Raw genomic sequence first — 19599 nt, 5'->3', positions numbered from 1 at the left:
AAGAAATATTTAACAGATCAGAGATCACTGTTCCTTGTACTTCCACATATATGAAAGGAAGTAAGTCAGAAAGCTTTCCAGATGCAAAGCTGAAGTTAGCTTGAAGAACTGCCATAAAGCATTACTGTTTTCAAACTAATATTTTATTTAAAACCAACCTTGTGTTTGTCAAGTTCTGATATGGCAGAATACAGGAGACATAAGAGCACTTTTATGGAAAGCCTAAATGGTTACCAACAACAGTGCTGCAACGGACAACCGGACAACCATACAACACTAAATACTCACCTTTTAAGGTACACAGGCTCACATCTATTAGATTACTATATATGCATGATTTTAGAAGATGTATGGTAACGCTCATTTGAAAGAAAGATCTGAGCCCTAAATTTACCAACACTGGTTTATCAATCACTTTAATAGCATTGGAAAATGGCATGGATCTGTTGATTTATATTGCTCAGTAGCAGTGGTCACCAACCGGTTGATCCTGGAGACTCTTCCAGTTGATTGCAATCTCTGGCCACTAAAAGTCCAGTGGTGTAACGGGGCTGCTGCGAAGGCAGGCTCCCTGCCTTCCCTGGCCCCACACCACTCCCAGAAGCAGTCAACATGCCCTCGCGGCCTCAGTGGGGCAGAGGGGGAAAAAAAAAAAAAAGGGTGCAAAGGTCTCTGCACGCTGCTCTGGCCTGCAAGCACCGCCCCTGCAGCTCCCATTGGCTGGGAATGGGGAAGTGTAGCCAATGGGAGCAGTGCCGGCAGAGAGGCAGCACGCGGAGCCATGTGCCCCACTCTAGGGGCATGTTGACCGCTTCTGGGAGCCTTGTGGGGCCGGGAGCCTGCCTTAGCCCCACCAACTAGGAGCCACCAGAGGTAAGTTCCCCCTAACAGGAGCCTGCATCCCAACCCCCAGCCCCCTCCTGGAGCCAACACCCCATATGCAGTCCTGCACCCCAAATCGCTGCCCCAGCTCTGAGCTCACTCCCAGAGCCAGCACCCCATACTTCCTCCTGCACCCCAACACTCTGCCCCAGCCCAGAACACCCTCCTGCATCCAAACTCCCTCCCAGAGCCTGTACCCCCTCCTGCACTCCTCATCTCCTGCCCTGATCCCCCTCCCTGAGCCTGCACCCCACACCCCAACACTCTGCCCCAGCCCGGAGCTTCCTCCTGCACCAAAACTTCCTCCCAGAGCTTGCACCCGTCACCCCCTCCACAGGCTCAGCCCAGAGTCCTCTCCCACACCCTGAACCCCTCAGCCCCAGGCCAGAGCCCGCACGCCCTCCCAAACCCCAACCCTGTGAAAGTGAGTTAAGGGTGGGGGAGAGCAAGCAACTGGAGATGGGGGGGGGCGGGACACACAACCTTGGGGAAAGGTAGATCCTAGGTTTCACTTAAATTCAAAATGTGATCTTATGCATAAAAAGGTTGGAGACCACTGCTTGACAGTGTTTGAAGGCAAAGGTGCCCTTGTTCCTCGTTGAAACACCCAGAGGCAAGCCACACAGAATCCATATCTTGACATGCCACTTGTTTATTTTTCTCTCTTTGATGAGCTTTTTACTAAATTTCTAAGTCAGACATGAAGTCTTACCAGGTAATTAAGGACTTGTTCATGCCATACAGTTTGCACAGTTGGCTCAATGGTGCAAAACATTTAAAAGCCACTAATTTAAGCCTTGTTTAGTTGAAATATGTGATGTCAAAAGTCCTATTTTATTATCTTCTGTGATAACAGTATACTACTAACAAGCTTCTCCCCTGTTGAGGGAGGTGGAGTTTTTGGGTATGCTGCTTGTGGAGTTGTGATTTTTCACACCCCTGAGCCAGCAAGTTAGAGCGCTATAAAATGTAAGTGTAGCCAAGCCCTAAGTGTGCTATTGTAGCACTTCAGCATAGGTAATGTCTACACTGACAGGAGGGGCTCTCCCATCTGTGTAATACACCTCCATGAGAGAAGCTAGGTGGACGGAAGAATTCTTCCACTGGCCAAGCACTGTCTAGAGCAGGGGTAGAGTCAGCATAGCTATGTCTCTCTCAAGGGTGTGGATTTTTCATACCCAAGACTCATACCACACCCGAGAGATGCAGCTCTGCCAGTAAATTCCTAGTGTAGACCAGCCCTAACAAAGAAAGTAGCCCTGATTTCTAGCAAAAGACTATTACTATAAGAATTAAAAATAAGCAACCCCACACCATTGGATTACAATCTAAATATGTGGAGCAGTCAGTTGTGCCAGTATAATTCAAAAATCTCTGATAAACTATTACAAACATGGACAAATTCTCCTCTCATTAGTATAAGGAACAGAGTCCACTGATATCAATGGGGTTTCTCTCATTTATACCAGTTTTATATTAGGATATCAGGCTCATTCATTACATCTATTTTACTTCTTTTAAATGAAGTACTAATCTGTATGTATAACAGTATGGTGCTTGCTAAAAGCTTAGACACTTTGAAGTGCAGAATTCAAATGCACACTAGCACTTGCTAACGGATTTTGGCAATCTCCTGTAGCCTGTTTATTCAGTTGTCCCCCGGTCACTTGTTTTCAGCTATCTTAACAGTACCTTCAACTGACCACAACTAGACACAGGCTATGGCAACACTACACAGCTTAGTTTACAGCTTACAGTGGCAGATGCTCTAAGCTGTATTTTTTGTGCACATTGTCTCTTCTACCTGCTTGACCACTATTGCATTCTATGAGTTAAAGTTCAGAGTATACATTTTTTTTCAAAGTTATGACACTCGAGGTAATAGTAGTAGTTAACAGTGGAAGATGGAATTCTAACCTCTTCCTCAAGACTCATAACAGCCAGCTCTCCATGAACAGCGTACACACATTCACACAGTTTCAGCGAACAACTGATCTACTAATATATTTTGCTGGAGGGCAGGTGTTAATGTGATTCTTACAGAGAAGACACAGCAAGTAACAATTCTGCACTGCTTGTTGCCTAGCTCTTCCAGAAATCTACAAAACACTTCAAAAGTAAGAGAGAGAAAACCATACCTGGAATAAAACACATTCGCAAATCCAGAAACAAAATCAGGTTGATTCCTAACCCTGCAAGCACAACCATCCACCATCCCTATCACAAAAGGTTAAGATGTTGTATTACACTGGATTTTACATTTTCTAAGAATTTCTTTGACAGGTGTAAATTCCCCGCCCCTAAAACAGACGAACTGAAAGAGCATCTGACACGGCTATTATCAAACGGGAAAAGGCAGAGCTGAAACATTTCCAAGCGCAAGACAGGATCCACAGGCAAACCCTCCCCCACCCTCCAAGATGCTGCCAAGGACCAAGGCTTCTCTGACATAAGATCCACCCCCTTCCTCCAGAGCTGCTGACAAGAGATCCATGCTCCTATCTTGGTTATTTCTAAGGCCCCTATCATTTTGGTATCTGATCACCCTCTAGATAGAGAAGAGTGCGCGCACACACACAGTCATAAGAAAGGTGTTTTCCTCTCTTAGCCTCCACCCCATGTCAGGCAAAGTACCCACTCACACCCAGCCCCTCTTGCAAAGGGCTTGAGTCCCCAGTGCAGAAGCACACCAGAGCTGGCTCGCCCACTGGGCTCACTTGGAACCAGGGAAGTCGTAAGTGCCCCAATGAGGCACAAGCACCCACCCCTCGGCAGGCAGCGCCCGTAACCCTCCCACTGCCCTAACGACCAACTTGCAGCGTGAGCGCTGAGGCAGGCGACGCTCAGGCAGCCATTTATTCCCCTCCGCCCCCCTCATATAACGGTCACGGGCTGAAGTACACGCGTCATCCGGGGCTGCGGCCCATGTTCAGCATTAAAATGCAGCCCAATGGGGCCCCGGGTGTGCGGCGGACAGAAGGGAGGGAAAGGAGGGAACCGGCAGGCAGAGCGAGACGGGGCGCGGAAGGGGCGCTGGTGGAGGCGGCTGCGAGGGAGACAAGGCGGAGAGCCGACGCGGAGAAGTGGGAGCAGGAAAGGGAGAGAGCCGATGGCAGGGAAGAGAGAGCCGGGGAGAAAGAGAAGCGGGGGGGAGGAGATGGAGCCAATGGGGGCGAGGAAAGGAGGCTGGGTTCACCCCGCACCGTGCCCGCCCGCACACCCCGCCTCCCCCTGCTGCAGAAACTACGCCATTGCGGCCTAGTCCAGAAGCCAGCAGCGCGCTGCCTCCCTCTCGCTCCCCCTCCCCCCCGCCGCCATCTTGGCGGCCGCCGCCATCTTTCCTTCCCCCCGCCGGAGCCGGGCAGGAGCAGGAGCAGCAGCAGCGCAGACCCCGCCATCTTTTCGGGGGAGCCGCCATACTTGCCCTGGCGATGAACATGGCGGCGCCCATCACACACATCAAAACATGGCCTCCCTTCAAAACAAAACCGGCCTGGCAGAGCTGATGGGCGCCCGGCGGGGCCTAGGGCCCGGGGAGGGAGGGGCCCGGCGCGCACTTACCCGAGGCCCACATGGTGACTGAGAACTCCCCCTCCAGGGTCTTGATCTGCACCTGCTTCTGCTCCCATTTCCTGCCTCCGCCGCCTTCGGCCCCACCGCCGCCTCCCCCGCTCAGGTAACTCTTCTTGCTGCTTTTCTTTCCGCTGCCGCCCTTCTTGACGCGGCCTCCGGCCGAGGACGAGCCGCCGCCCCCACCGCTCTTGCTGCCGGCGGCGGCCACGGTGACCAGGGTCTGCTCGATATACTCGTCCTCCCCGGCGGGGGCCGGCACCGGGATGAGGATCTGGTCCTCGAAACCGTCGTCGGCTCGCAGCCCGTCCGAGTCGTCTCCCCCCACCACCTCCTCACGGGTCTGCACCAGGATCACCTCCTGGTGATGGTGCAGGTGGAGCTGACCCCCGCCGCCGCCACCCGCGCCGCCACCCGCTCCGCTGGGGTCTCCGTCCGAGACGAGCGGCTGCAGCGCGATCATGGGCTGGTGGTGGTGGTGATAGTGATGGGGTGGGTGGTGCGGGCCGCACTCCTCGCAGCATTCATCCTCATCCTCCTCGTCCTCGTCCTCCTCGCCGCCCACCACGGTCGTCTCGATGGTCTCCACTGGGATGGTCTCCACCTCGATCTCGTGCAGCTCCACGATCTCGGCCGGCATCTCCGAGCCGTCCGTGGCGATGTAGAGGGTGTCTCCCGAGGCCATGGTGGGGCGAGGGAGGGGACGAGCGGGCGGAGGGTCCGGTCCGCTCCCCTCAGCGGGCAGGCGAAGGGGCTCGGGCTCCTCTCGCTTCCCTTCCTTCTCCTCCTCCCCCTTCCACACAAACACCAGGCAGCTCCTCGCAGCCAGCGAGAGGGAGGCAGCCAGCCGCCAAATCCCGGCTACGCTCCCTCGCGAGACTTCCGCCGCTACCGCCGAGACGGACCTCAGCCCCTGGAGGCTGCTGCCGCCGGGACTCACCCTCTCACGCTAAGCAGCCTATCATACCGCGCCTAGCACTGGGGACACGCCCCTTCAACCCGGACAGCCTACTGGAGAGCGTCTGGCACCGAGGCCCCGCCCTTTACCATAAACAGCCTATCGCTGGGCAGCAGGGCACGCCCCCTAGCCCTCCCAGCCTATCCCTGCTTCTTGCGGAAGACCCGAGTCGACAGCGACTAGGGAGGAAGCTGTCACTCTCTCCAGGTCCTTTCTTTTGCCCCTGCGGAGCGGAAACGACGTACGAGGACGGTTGCTATGCTCGTGACCCCGCTTCCCTCCCGGTCTCTGTGACGAGCCGTGGCGGAGCTGCAAGCGCCCCGGGGAACACGCCCCAGGGCTGAGCCGGGGTGAGTCACCCCCGTGGGCCTGCTGCGGGGCGCTCGCTCAGTGCTCCCGCCGCGGCCCTGGAAACCCGGCCGCGCCGGCGGGCGGAGCCAACCGTGGTTCCAGCTTGTTCTTCTAGAGGGCCCGAGAGCTCGCACCTCTCGTCCGCAAGCTCCTGGCTCGGCACAGCTGGCGGGCGACTGTGGGCGCTTCCCTTTATTATTCCTAGTGCTGGGGTCGAGTAGCGCTCTCCCAAGCGATCCTCCTGCTCAGTGTCTGGCGCTTTCTGACGCAGTTACATCTGATTTATAGTGAAGAAAAAGCACTTGCGGCGATACGGTTTTAGTGTAACGCATCCCTGTGTTTTAAACCGGATGACTCGCCCTGGCCAAAACAACAGACAAGTGTTAACCGGAAGACATGCACCTTAGCAGGAGGAGGGTGCTTTGGGATCTGTGCAACAAGTAAGATAAGAGGGGAAGACTATAGTAAATCTACAGGACTGTACTTTACAAGCTCGGTTAATTACTTTTACCCTGTCACTGCCATGCAGCTGGCTGCTGAAGGAGAAATCCTATACTTGTGTAAAATCAAACGGTTTAGGATAAAAAGTGAAGAACCCCTATCAAACTGCAAAATAAACGGCTACTTACTAGCTGTTGTCCATTTAAAGGAAAACAAATAGGCTGTGTCTCCTAGACTGTTCCACCCCTACCTCATGAAGTGTCTCACTGTCATCAGTGAGTGGAGCACTAGTGTAGACTGACTGCTGGCTAGCTGCTCTGCTCAGAGCAGGTCCAGGCAACAGCAATCAATAACACCAGTAGACAGTGACCTGACTACTCTCCTATCCTTGCTATTATTTAGGTAATTGTACAGTGTTCGAAATTGGAGTGTTTTGTTGTTTGTTTTTTAACTTTCGGGCAGGTAGTACAGTAATGACTGCATTTAAATTCTCAAGGAGGATTTTGGGAAAACCCTGTAGTCTATTTCAATCACAGATTAAACAGTGTCAATTTAAATTTGGTTCAAAGTTTCCAGTTTGTAAGAATGAGTTCCTTTTAAACATAAAAGCTTATAAAAATGACTCAACAACTTATTCAGAAATTCCACTGTAAAATTGTTTTAAAACTAAGTTTCCAGTACTGAAAACATTAAAATGAAACTGATTTAAACAAAAGTGAAATTGATTTGATTGTCATTGTCCACCAGTAAAGTGACAGCAAATGGATTTCAAAACATTTCATTTCATATTCTGTGGTTTGTAATGGGTAAGAATTACTGCATGATTATGATGGTTGTTTCCTTTTAATCCTTTCTGTTGACCTAGGCTAAATCTAAAAATAATGACACCCCCTCCATTCTACTCCACCTAAGTACAAATAACAACCACCCCCACCAACCAACTAGGCTGCCTAGTATACTTGTGCCAAGTTAATCAGATATGCAAAACTTCAAACATGAAACAGAGTGCAAGTGATCAAAGAGCCTTAATGAAACAAGATGAAATATATCAAAACAAGTAATATGAAAAATCAGATGCAGCTTTTAAATGTGATATTAAAAATGTAATAAATGTAGACTGCAACCAACAAGTATCCTTATTTCCTAATCACTTTTTAACTTTCCCCTCTGATCCTTTCTCCTCTGTTTGACCTGATCTGCAAGCCCTTGATTTTGGTAGGACTACTACACAAGAAAGACTTGTAGAATTGGGCCTTTAGGCCCCAATCCTGCATTGAGATCTGCCAATGCAGAGTCTTGTGCCTACATGAAGTCCTAATGAAGCACTTCCTGAAGAAGATCCCTATGCAGGACCAGGGCCTTAGATTGTACAGTCTTTGGAGTAGAGGCTGTGTATTATCTCTGAAAAGCACCACAAATCCATACGGGGCAGTTTGGAAAATGAAGATCTACTTGAATTTTACAACTGTGTTGCAGCCTACGTGCTCAAGAAGGGGGGAAAAAGTTGTTTCTGGGAAGACATGTATACTGCATGGTGTTTTTCAGCAAGCTATCTCATTCAATCATAAACTAAAATTATGCAGTTAAAATACTGCTTGCCAATGAGAATGCTCCATCTTGCTCCTGTGCAGATGAACAATATTGAAGACAATCTCCCAAATTTGTAGATTTAAAGCAATGCAACTTCTATAATTAAGTGAAATGAACAATAACTTGGTTCACTGAAGTGTAGAATTTAATATGAGTAGTACATTGCAGTTTGTTAGTTGTGTACAATTGCTATGTGGAGTGAACACTACATGTACAATATAATTACCTGCTACTAAAAGTCCATAATGAGTAGAATCAGGTTAGGGAGGAAGGATGGACATGTTAAGTGGGGCATTTTCCCACCCCTAGCAAGGCTTATGCCAGATGGATTTTTCCCCCAAATAGTGACTCCAGGTATGAATGGATATTTTAAGCACTTCTTTGTTTTAGCCTTCTTTCTTCTGAAAACACAACCCCTTCAGTCACAGAACTTAACAGCCCTCAAAAAAAGGACACATTGCTGAAAAGCATTGGCTTTCTGCTGTAGTCATTTCACTTTCTTTGATTCCCCTCCCCCGAACGGCTGTAGACCCTTCCAGTTCCAGCCCTTTTCGTGTTCCAGGGACTTTAGCCCAAACACAGTTTATTGTGTGAATAGCTACAGAGGAAAAAAATGTCACTCCAAATGCTCTGCATTCATGGGGGTGTTTTCTTTATCTTTGCAAACATGTGTGCATTTAAATATAAAATTAAACAAATAGACATTAGTTGTTGTCCCTGTTGTAATAAGCTATCTCCTGGGCTGAATAAATGCAGAAGTCAAAGTGTTTGCAATTAGGCATGCTCTAGTTAGTAGACAGAGCACTGGGCTGGATGGGACTCAGAAGATTTGGATTCTTTTTCCAGCTCTGCCACTGGCCTGCTGCATGATTTAGGGCAAATCATAGAAGATTAGGATTGAAAGAGACTTTAGGAGGTCATCTAGTCTAATCTCCTGCTCAAACCAGGACCAACTGCAACTGAATCATCCCAGCCAGGGCTTTGTCAAGCCGGGCCTTAAAAACCTCTAAGGATGGAGATTCCACCACCTCCCTAGTTAACCCATTCCAGTGCTTCATCACCCTCCTAGTGAAATAGTTTTTCCTAATATCCAACCTAGACCTGCCCCACTGCAATTTGAGACCATAGCTCCTTGTTCTGTCATCTGCCACCACTGAAAACAACCTAGCTATTCCTCTGTGCCTCAGATTCTGTATCTATAAAATGGGGGTACGATACTTACCTTCTTTGAAAAGTGCTTTGAGATATACTGACGGAAAGTGCTGTAAATAAGTGGTAGGAAGATATTGTTAAATAAACTCATCTTGGAGGTATTATTAGCCCTGGAAATGTTTAATGAGTAAACAAGCATTCCATTTATAACAAAAACGTAATATTCACATGTTAAAGGAAACAAAAAAAACAAAAAATGGGCAAAAGTGTTGTTAGACTGCTCCTGAAAGCTAGCCTGATTTAAAAATAATTTAACACAGTTCAAGCCCTACCTTTCTATCATGCTATCATCTCTACTTCTCTTCCTACTTTTTTCCCCTCTTTTCTCCTTTTGATAGCCTCACTCCTTCCCTACCTAGAAATCTCCAGGTTTCTTGATCCTCAAATAATGTTTTGGTTTTTAATATTTCATATTGTGGTAGTGTCATGTAATTAAATTCCATTTTTCATGCACCGCTGACCACACCTGCTATCTGACTACTAATTAGTTCATCTATCAAGACTGATATTCCAAACATGGGTGCATCTTTCCTATAGCCACCATTTAAAAAACAAACATTCCTGCTTTAAAACAAACAAGCTTTCCTCCTGCTGCCCCTAACTGTGGAGTTTTCCCACAAAGTTACACAAGTCTGAAGTTCAGGATAGGTAATATTCAGTTCTGGGCCAATGACAGGATTAGAGTCCAATTTCTCATGAATTTTCAGGGTTAGAAGAGACTGGTCTTACCAGTGGGAATCTGTAGAACTTATATCTAGTCTTAAACTGGATGATACGAAACATTAGCATTGCAACATTCTTATGTATAGAAAAGCTATTTTTGATCCCATATAAAAGTTTCCAGAAGGTACAAGTAGTAATTTTTCCCTCTGTCTGAGCAGTTGATTCGTGGGCCTAAGGCATCCTTGATTTACTGGCAGAGGAATATGGAAAAATAGTGCTTGCAACATTTTTAAAACTCAAACATTTCTGACAGATTTTTTTCTGCAAAATATGAGTAGACTTGACAGTATGCAAATTTTATGTTTTTATATTTTTGACAGATAATATCAAGGTTTATTTTAAAACGTTTTTATCAGTTTAATTTTCACAGTGGGGAAGTTATGGGTGGTCATAACATAATGCCCTGTAGTATTTTTTATGTACATGAATAGTCTCATTAGCCCTGTTGTGTTGACTCACCTGGGTAAAGTTACTCATGTGCATAAGAGTTTTCAAGTTAAGGGCTAAAAATCCACTCTCGGTGTTTTAAGATCCTTGAATGAAAGGTTCAGTGAAAGTGCAAAGTACTACATCTCTGCTTTCATGTGCATTTCCCTGCACTCAATACTTTTGCCAGTTATGGAAGTATTTTGCACCCAGTTCAGTTCCCCAGATTCTTAAGAATATTGGTTCCACCCCTTGATTGGTACATGACTCTCTCCTTTCCATATGGAGATGGGGGATCATCTCAGTTTCAGAAATCTGGCATGGGGGAGGCAGTGAGCTGCGGACAGCATTGAGAGCATGCATCATGCCCTCCCCATTAGCTTTATGGAAAGGTGTGAAAGGACAGGCTCTCATTCTGGTGCAGAGGAGACTGGCAAACTCTCCTGGGCCTGTTAAACCTAAGGAGGTGCAACTGCAAGGCTTGTTCTGCCAGGAACGGGAGGAATTTAAAAAGGGAAACTTGCCCCAAGAAGGGGTGGTGAACAGAAGAGGGTGGCTCCACCTCAGAGACTGCTGACAACAGAGACAGGTCAGCTAAGAAGAAGACCATTGGAGGCTGCACAGGCCACATGGGTGGTGGGTGAAGCTTCCCCTGAGGGAGGGTAGTCCCCATCCCACCTGTTCTGCCCATGGCCGTAGGGCTCCACTCCTGCTCTGCCCCTGACCCCACCCCCTCCACACAAGGACCCCCCACCCCCATGAGGTCCTCCCCACCAGCTGCTCCTGGCGTCCCTCCTCACACCGCTTTCTCCGTGAGGCTGTCTGCCATATCTCTCCTCCACCCCCAGCCCTGCAAGACCCCCCTTTCCCACTGTGTCCCTCCTCTACTCCGCCCCATCCCTGATAGACCCCCACACACACCTGCTGTTTGCCCGTGGGGCTGGAGGCAGCAGTGGTGGAGCCCTCCCAAAAGTGGGGGGGCCAGGGGCCCCCACTTCCTCTGGCTCTGCCCTGCTCCTTCTGTCTGAGGCCCAGCCCCTGGCCAAGCCAGAAGCTGGAGCGGGCCGGGAGCTGTGGACCCTCCACCTGCCTGGGATGGAGGGTGTCAAAAGCAGCCCACAGCCTGTGTTCCCACCTCGATGGCCCCCACCCAGGGCAGACGGAGGGTTTGTGGCTCCCCCAGCCTGGCTCCGGCCAGGGGATGGGACCTCGGAGCTGTAGCCCAGCCACAGTAAAAGCTAGGCAGCTTTGGGGAGCTGCAGCATGGACCCTCCACCTGCCCTGGGCAGGGGACCTGGGAGGTGGGGACACAGGCTGGGGACTGCTCTTGGCCCCCCCCCAACACCTCTGGCAGTTGGAGGGCACCCCCTGTTGCCTGGACTCCCCAGATGGGCTCCAGCTGCCAGCCTGGCCAGGGGTGGGGCAGGAAGGCCCGTGGCAAAAAGTGGATGGGCCAGGCCTGTCCACTTTCAAAAAGTGGGAGGGCCATGGAGGGAAGTGACATCACTCCTAAGAATATGATCCACCTGCAGTGTATCCATTGCGTTGTCAATACATATCGAAGCCAAGTCATTAATACACAAGCCTGGGTAGCAAGGAGACCCTGGGCCAATTGTTACAACCAATTCTCTGGAGCTTGGTAAGCCTTGGGGAACCCTGAGGAAGGAACATCCCAAGCAATATGGCCACTGACCCCCACAAGGAAAGAAGAGGCAAGCAGCTGAGACCTGGAAGTCCTCCTATAGGCTGGGAATTTTGTGCAAGAACAGAGGAATGACCCTACACTGAGCCATGCACATGAACAACTGGCTTCCGTAAATGAAGAAGTAACAGAGCTTCAGTATGGTGAGCGGTATCCACACGTCACACTCAAGAAAGAGTGCTTCTACCAAATGGAAAGGAATCAGCAAACCAGGGTGGTGAGGGCCCAACTGCTGGTGCTGCACAGGAACTGCCAGACTATGTTGCAGTTTGTGCATGATATATGATGCGCTGGCAGCTGGGAAGAAAAATGACATTGTCTCAGGTATTAGCCTGTTTCTGTTGGCCCAGGCATGCATCATGAGGTGAGAGAATACTGTTGTTCCTACCCAGAGTGTCAGCTAGGCACCCTTGTTCCCTGTGACCTTGATTGAGACACCCTTTGTGAGGATCTGAGTGAATGTGGTTGGACCCCTAGAAAAAACCGCATCATGGCATCAGTACATATTAGTGATTGTCGACTACACAACCAGGTAACTGGAGGCTGTTTCTCTTCGCTCCACAAAAGCCACAGAAATAACTCTTGAAGCTCTTCTCACACATGAGGTTTCCCAGTAAAATATTAACAGATCAAGGGACTAACTTCACCTCCAAGTTGATGTATGAATTATGCTCCCTTCTGAAGGTCAAGTCCCTGAAAACCTCAGTGTATCACCAGCAGACCGATGGCCTACTAGAAGTACTTTAATAAGATGCTGAAGGGAATGTTGAGATGCTTTGTCAGTCACAATCCAAAGCAGTGCAACCAGCTACTTCCACCACTCCTGTTTGCCATAAAGGAGGTCCTGCAAGCCTTTATGTGGCTCTTTTCATTTGAGTTGCTTTATGATCGCCAAGTGTGGGGGATCCTGGACTTGCTACGAGAAGGTTGGGAGGAACAAGACATGGGGGGCCTTCCGTGCAACCCAATATGTCTTACAGTTAAGGGAACAACTCGGGGTGTTCACCAGGGAGAATCTGAGGAAAGGCCCAACACACACAGGAAAAAAATTACAATAGAGAGGCTTGACTGTGGACTTTTCACCCAGGTGACCATCTCCTTCTACTACTACCCTCAGCCAAGTCTACATTAATGACCTGATGGCAGGGTCCTTTCGAAGTGGTCAGACAGGTAGGGCCTATAGACTTTGATATAAGAAGAGAAAAACCAAGGTCTTTCATGCGAATCTTCTCAAACTTCGGAAGATATGGGAGGTCCTGCTGCTAACTCCCTTTCCGACAGCACCTAAATTAGGGCCCCAAGGACCCAGCGGCCAAGAGCTGGCGACAGTTCCAGGGGGTGAGGGACTCTCTCCTGTGCAAAGGAGGCAGCTCATCCCACTGATCGAGGATTTTATGACTGTATTCTCCACCTGCCAAGGGAGAACCTTAAATTGTTGCCACAAAGGATACAGTCTGAGAGGAAATGCAAGCGATGCTGGGGGAGGGGGGGGAAAGAAATGTGAAATCCAAAAGTGAATAGAGGAGCCCCATAGTTCTTGTTCCCAAACCAGATGGTTCGCTTTTGCATTGACTTCAAGAAGGTTAATGCCATCTTGAAATTCAATACCTCCCCAATGCCAAGGGTAGATGAGTGGCTGGGACTAGCAGAATACCTGAGCACTACTGACCTAACAAAAGGTTATTGGCAGATTCCCTTCTCTGCATCCTCCGAAAAGTGAACTTTCTCCTCCCCCTTGTGGGCACTTCCCATTTAAGACTATGCCTTTCGGCCTCCGCAGAACTGCCGCAACCTTTCAATTGCTTATGAACAGGATCCTCTGCCCCACCATCAATATGCTGCGTCTACAACATCATCATCTACAGTCCTACCTGGGAAGACCACCTGCAACACTTAAAGGCAGTGTTAAAAGCCCAGTAGGATGTGGGATTTATGGCCAACCCTGAAAAACATAGGTTAGCTGTAGAGGAAATAACCTATTTGGGATACTGCAGAGGAGGTGGCCTTCTGAAACCAGTGGTCAACAAGGTACAGGTCCTCACAGCATACCCCATTCCCCAGATGAAGAGGCAAGTGAGGTATTTTCTCAGCCTGGCAGGATATTACTGGAGGTTTATCCCTGGTTTCACCTCAATTGCAGCACCCTCCCGCTATGGACCTCATGAAAGGGAGCAACCATAAGAGGATCCAATGGGATGAGAAATGTGAGGAAGTTTTAGCGAACTGAAAACACGACTATGCCAGGCACCCATGCTGTTCAGCCCCCATTTTTCCTGGGAGTTCATACTGCACACAGATGCCTCAGATGTCAGACTTAGCGCCATCCTCTCACAAGCTTTCAGGGGAGCAGAGCAGCCCATCCTATACCTGGGAAGGAAGCTATTACCTATATAAAAGATGTGTTCAATTATTGAAAAGGAGGAATTAGCAATGGACAGGATGTGGACTCTCTCAGATATTACCTGTTGGGTAGCCCCTTCTCCCTAGTCACAGATCACTCACCCCTACGCTGGATCCACACCATGAAAAACACAAACCAATGTATTATGGGTTGGTGTCTTGCGCTATCCTATAGTTTCAGAGTACAACATCAGGCGGGAAACACCGATTTCTTTTCACAGGAGATCGGGGATGAAGACAAGGTGCCCCAGAATGGCCTTTTCATCTTCAGGGGTGGGTTATGTGAAGGGACACGCCTTTCTTCTGAATGTTTGTTTGACTCAAAGAACACCTCGTGTGCTATGAACTGGGGAGGATTGGACAGAGCAGGGTCTGGAAGGGGTCAAGGGAGTCCCTGCCCGCACAAAAGGTAACTCCTTTTTCTATTACCTTTTTGCAGCCCTATCTTCAGTGAACATCCCCACCCCTCACTCCTTTAAGGGTGTTCTGAGGAACAGCAATAGATAATAAACAGGGTAGAGGGCCTCCAGAGCCAGTACAGGGAGTGGATGCCTGTGGCTTCCTGCACATCCCCTGTTTGAGTGGAGACCCCAACAGAACAGTTCAGGAGGAAAATTCACAGGGGGAAACATTTTTGCTATGTCTCCCCCCAATTCCTGTGGGTTTTCTCAAATGAAAGAATGATTGGGCTCATAGTTTCCTCCGTATCACCCTCAACACAAATCAAGACAAATAATATGGAGATGGCTTGTTGGAGGTGCACAGGGTGATGGGCAGAATGGAGGAATCAACTTGTTCAAACTTAAGGGACTTTTTGTCCTGTGTTCTCTCACCAGTGGTTCTGGGGTTGTCTGCTCAAACTATCAAATACAAGGAGGAAATAGGGGAAAAAGTAGGGTGAGGAAGGAAGAGAGGGAAACAAATGAAGAACATTTTCTATGCATGTTTTTATGAAAAATCATTTTTGTGAAGCCTGCAGAAAGCTATTTCAAAAATTTTCATGAAAAATCTTTATAATTTTTGATCAGCTCAAATAAACACGTAACATTTTTAGAAATGATAATTTTTCTAAAATAATTCACCTCCTTTCTTAAAATCTGCTAAACTAAATCCTAGTCCTAGTCCTAGTTTGTCAGAGCGAATTTCTGCTGCTCATCATTTCCTTTTTCTTCACTCCTCTTCCCTGGTACTGCTAAATTCTTTCAGGGCATCAGTTTCAGATATGCATTTGCACATCTTACAGGCAAGAGCAGCACTAAATTCCCCCTTGACAAGTCTCTTCTCCCTACCATTTCTCTTACATGTAACTGGCTGAATTACCTCTCAAGAATGGATCCTAAATGCTCTTCTAGGCTCATATCCTGCACAGACTTATGCATGTGTTTAAGCCCTGGTCTACACTAGGAGTTGAGGTCGAATTTAGCAGCGCTAAATCGATTTAACCCTGCACTCATCCACACGACGAAGCCCTTTTTTTCGACTTAAAGGGCTCTTAAAATCAATTTCTTTATTCCACCCCCAACAAGGAGATTAGCGCTGAAATCGGCCTTGCCGGGTCGAATTTGGGGTACTGTGGACGCAATTAGACGGTATTGGCCTCCGGGAGCTATCCCAGAGTGCTCCGTTGTGACCGCTCTGGACAGCACTCTCAACTCAGATGCACTGGCCAGGTAGACAGGAAAAGGCCCACGAACTTTTGAATCTCATTTCCTGTTTGGCCAGCGTGGCAAGCTGCAGGTGAGTGCAGAGCTCATCAGCAGAGGTGACCATGATGGAGTCCCAGAATCACAAAAGAGCTCCAGCATGGACCGAACAGGAGGTACGGGATCTGATCGCTGTATGGGGAGAGGAATCCATGCTATCAGAATTCTGTTCCAGTTTTCAAAATGCCAAAACATTTGTCAAAATCTCCCAGGGCATGAAGGACAGAGGCCATAACAGGGATCCGAAGCAGTGCCACGTGAAACTTAAGGAGCTGAGGCAAGTCTACCAGAAAACCAGGGAGGCAAATGGCCGCTCTGAGTCAGAGCCCCAAACATGCCGCTTCTATGATGAGCTGCATGCCATTTTAGGGGGTTCAGCCACCACTACCCCAACCGTGTGCTTTGACTCCTTCAATGGAGAGGGAGGCAACACGGAAGCAGGTTTGGGGAATGAGGAAGATGATGATGATGAGATTGTAGATAGCTCACAGCAAGCAAGCAGAGAAACCGGTTTTCCCGACAGCCAGGAACTGTTTCTCACCCTGGACCTGGAGCCAGTACCCCCCGGAACCCACCCAAGGCTGCCTCCTGGACGCGCCAGGTGGAGAAGGGACCTCTGGTGAGTGTACCTTTTTAAATAGTATACATGGTTTAAAAGCAAGCGTGTTTAATGATTAATTTGCCCTGGCATTCGCAGCCAGTACAGCTACTGGAAAAGTCTGTTAACGTGTCTGGGGATGGAGCGGAAATCCTCCAGGGACATCTCCATAAAGCTCTCCTGAATGTACTCCCAAAGCCTTTGCAAAAGGTTTCTGGGGTGGGAAGCCTTATTCCGTCCACCATGGTAGGACACTTTACCACTCCAGGCCAGTAACACGTAGTCGGGAATCATTGCAGAACAAAGCATTGCAGTGTATGTTTGCTGGCATTCAAACAACATCCGTTCTTTATCTCTCTGTGTTATCCTCAGGAGAGTGATATCATTCATGGTCACCTGGTTGAAATAGGGTGCTTTTCTTAAGGGGACATTCAGAAGTGCCCATTCCTGCTGGGCTGTTTGCCTGTGGCTGAACAGAAATGATCCCCGCTGTTAGCCACGGGGAGAGGTTAGCCACGCTGTGAGGGAAGGCAAAATGCGACCTTGTAACGAAAGCACATGTGCTATGTATGTAATGTTAACAGCCAGGTTTACCATGAAAGAGTGTACCCATTGTTCTAGAAAACGTGTCTTTTTAAATACTACTGTCCCTTTTTTTTTCTGCACCAGCTGCATGTGTTTCAAGGATCACAGGATCTTCTCCTTCCCAGAGGCTACCGAAGATTAGAAGGCGAAAAAAACACACTCGCGATGAAATGTTCTCTGACCTCATGCTGTCCTCCCACACTGACAGAGCACAGACGAATGCGTGGAGGCAGACAATGTCACAGTGCAGGAAAGCACAAAATGACCATGAGGAGAGGTGGCTGGCTGAAGAGAGGGCTGAAGCTGAAAGGTGGCAGCAGCATGATGAGAGGAGGCAGGACTCAATGCTGAGGCTGCTGGAGGATCAAACTGATATGCTCCAGCGTATGGTTGAGCTGCAGGAAAGGCAGCTGGAGCACAGACTGCCACTACAGCCCCTGTGTAACCAACCGCCCTCCTCCCCAAGTTCCATAGCCTCCACACCCAGACACCCAAGAACGCGGTGGGGGGGGCCTCTGGCCACCCAGCCACTCCATCCCAGAGGATTGCCCAAGCAACAGAAGGCTGGTATTCAATAAGTTTTAAACTTTTAAAGTGCTGTGTGGCCTTGTCCTTCCCTCCTCCACCCCCACCCTCCCCGGTGCTTCCCTCCTCCACCACGCCTTCCGGGCTACCTTGGCAGTTATCCCCCTATTTGTGTGATGAATTAATAAAGAATGCATAAATGTGAAGCAACAAAGACTTTATTGCCTCTGCAAGCGGTCATCGAAGGGGGGAGGGGAGGGTGGTTAACTTACAGGGAAGTAGAGTGAACCAAGGGGGGGAGGGTGGATTCATCAAGGAGAAACAAACAGAACTTTCACACCATAGCCTGTCCAGCCATGAAACTGGTTTTCAAAGCTTCACTGATGCGCACCGCACCCTCCTGTACTCTTCTAACCGCCCTGGTGTCTGGCTGCGCATAACCAGCGGCCAGGCGATTTGCCTCAACCTCCCACCCCGCCATAAACGTCTCCCCCTTACTCTCACAGATATTGTGGAGCGCACAGCAAGCAGTAATAACAGTGGGAATATTGGTTTCACTGAGCTCTAACCGAGTCAGTAAACTGCGCCAGCGCGTCTTTAAACGTCCAAAAGCACATTCTACCACCATTCTGCACTTGCTCAGCCTGTAGTTGAACAGCTCCTGACTACTGTCCAGGCTGCCTGTGTACGGCTTCATGAGCCATGGCATTAAGGGGTAGGCTGGGTCCCCAAGGATAACTATAGGCATTTCAACATCCCCAACAGTTATTTTCTGGTCTGGGAATAAAGTCCCTTCCTGCAGCTTTTGAAACAGACCAGAGTTCCTGAAGATGCGACCGTCATGTACCTTTCCCAGCCATCCCACGTTGATGTTAGTGAAACGTCCCTTGTGATCCACTAGTGCTTGCAGCACTATTGAAAAGTACCCCTTGCGGTTTATGTACTCACCAGCTTGGTGTTCCAGTGCCAAGATAGGGATATGGGTTCCGTCTATGGCCCCACCACAGTTAGGGAATCCCATTGCAGCAAAGCCATCCACTATGACCTGCACATTTCCCAGGGTCACTGCCCTTGATATCAGTAGATCTTTGATTGCGTTGGCTACTTGCATCACAGCAGTACTACCCCACAGTAGATTTGCCTACTCTAAATTGATTCCCGACTGACTGGTAGCTGTCTGGCATTGCAAGCTTCCACAGGGCTATCGCCACTCGCTTCTCAACTGTGAGGGCTGCTCTCATCTTGGTATTCTTGCACCTCAGAGCAGGGGAAAGCAAGTCACAAAGTTCCATGAAAGTGCCCTTACGCATGCAAAAGTTTCACAGCCACTGGGAATTGCTCAGACCCGCAACACTATGCGGTCCCACCAGTCTGTGCTTGTTTCCTGGGCCCAGAATCGGTGTTCCACTGCATGAACCTGCCCCATTAGCTCCATGATGCCCACATTGCCAGGGCCTGTGCTTTGAGAGAAGTCTGTGTCCATGTCCTCATCACTCTCGTCACTGCGCTGACGTTGCCTGCTCGCCCGGTTTTGCTTTGTCAGGTTCTGGTGCTGCAAATACTGCTGGATAATGCACGTGGTGTTTAATGTGCTCCTAATTGCCAAAGTGATCTGAGCGGGCTCCATGCTTGCTGTGGTATGGTGTCTACACAGAAAAAAAGGCGCAGAATGATTGTCTGCCGTTGCTCTGATGGAGGGAGGGGCGATTGACGACATGGCTTACAGAGTTGGCTTACAGGGAATTAAAATCAATAAAGGGGGTGGCTTTACATCAAGGAGAAAAAAAACAACTGTCACACAGAATGGCCCCCCTCAAGGATTGAACTCAAAACCCCGGGTTTAGCAGGCCAACACTCAACCCAATGCTCAACCCACTGAACTATCCCTCCCCCCAGTATTTCAGGCAGGACTGAATCTCCATTAAACTTTTCA

General features: G+C 49.0%; 1 protein-coding gene and 1 long non-coding RNA gene across 4 annotated transcripts in view; one reads left to right on the top strand and one right to left on the bottom strand.

The window, feature by feature from the left end:
- YY1 (YY1 transcription factor) overlaps positions 1-5404 on the bottom strand; it is a 38083-nt gene extending 32679 nt beyond the window's left edge. The window contains exon 1 of one of the 3 annotated variants that reach the window (XR_012159561.1): positions 4444-5404. Coding sequence is in view for 2 of the 3 variants with exons in the window: in XM_073349643.1 (XP_073205744.1) it covers positions 4444-5137 (694 nt within the window). In the remaining variant the exon portion in view is untranslated. The remainder of the gene's footprint in view (positions 1-4443) is intronic. The other 2 variants (XM_073349643.1, XM_073349644.1) reach the window with 2 other exon arrangements.
- A 5965-nt stretch (positions 5405-11369) lies between these two features.
- LOC140913365 (uncharacterized) lies at positions 11370-17606 on the top strand. Its single transcript, XR_012159560.1, has 2 exons — positions 11370-16577; positions 17226-17606. It is a non-coding gene; the product is annotated as an uncharacterized lncRNA (long non-coding RNA).
- Positions 17607-19599: the final 1993 nt, after the last annotated feature.

The sequence above is a fragment of the Lepidochelys kempii genome, chromosome 6 (genome assembly GCF_965140265.1).
Source record: "Lepidochelys kempii isolate rLepKem1 chromosome 6, rLepKem1.hap2, whole genome shotgun sequence".
Classification (NCBI taxonomy): Eukaryota; Metazoa; Chordata; order Testudines; family Cheloniidae; genus Lepidochelys; species Lepidochelys kempii.
Note: the sequence above shows the minus strand (reverse complement) of the source record. Positions and strands in the feature narration are given on the sequence as shown.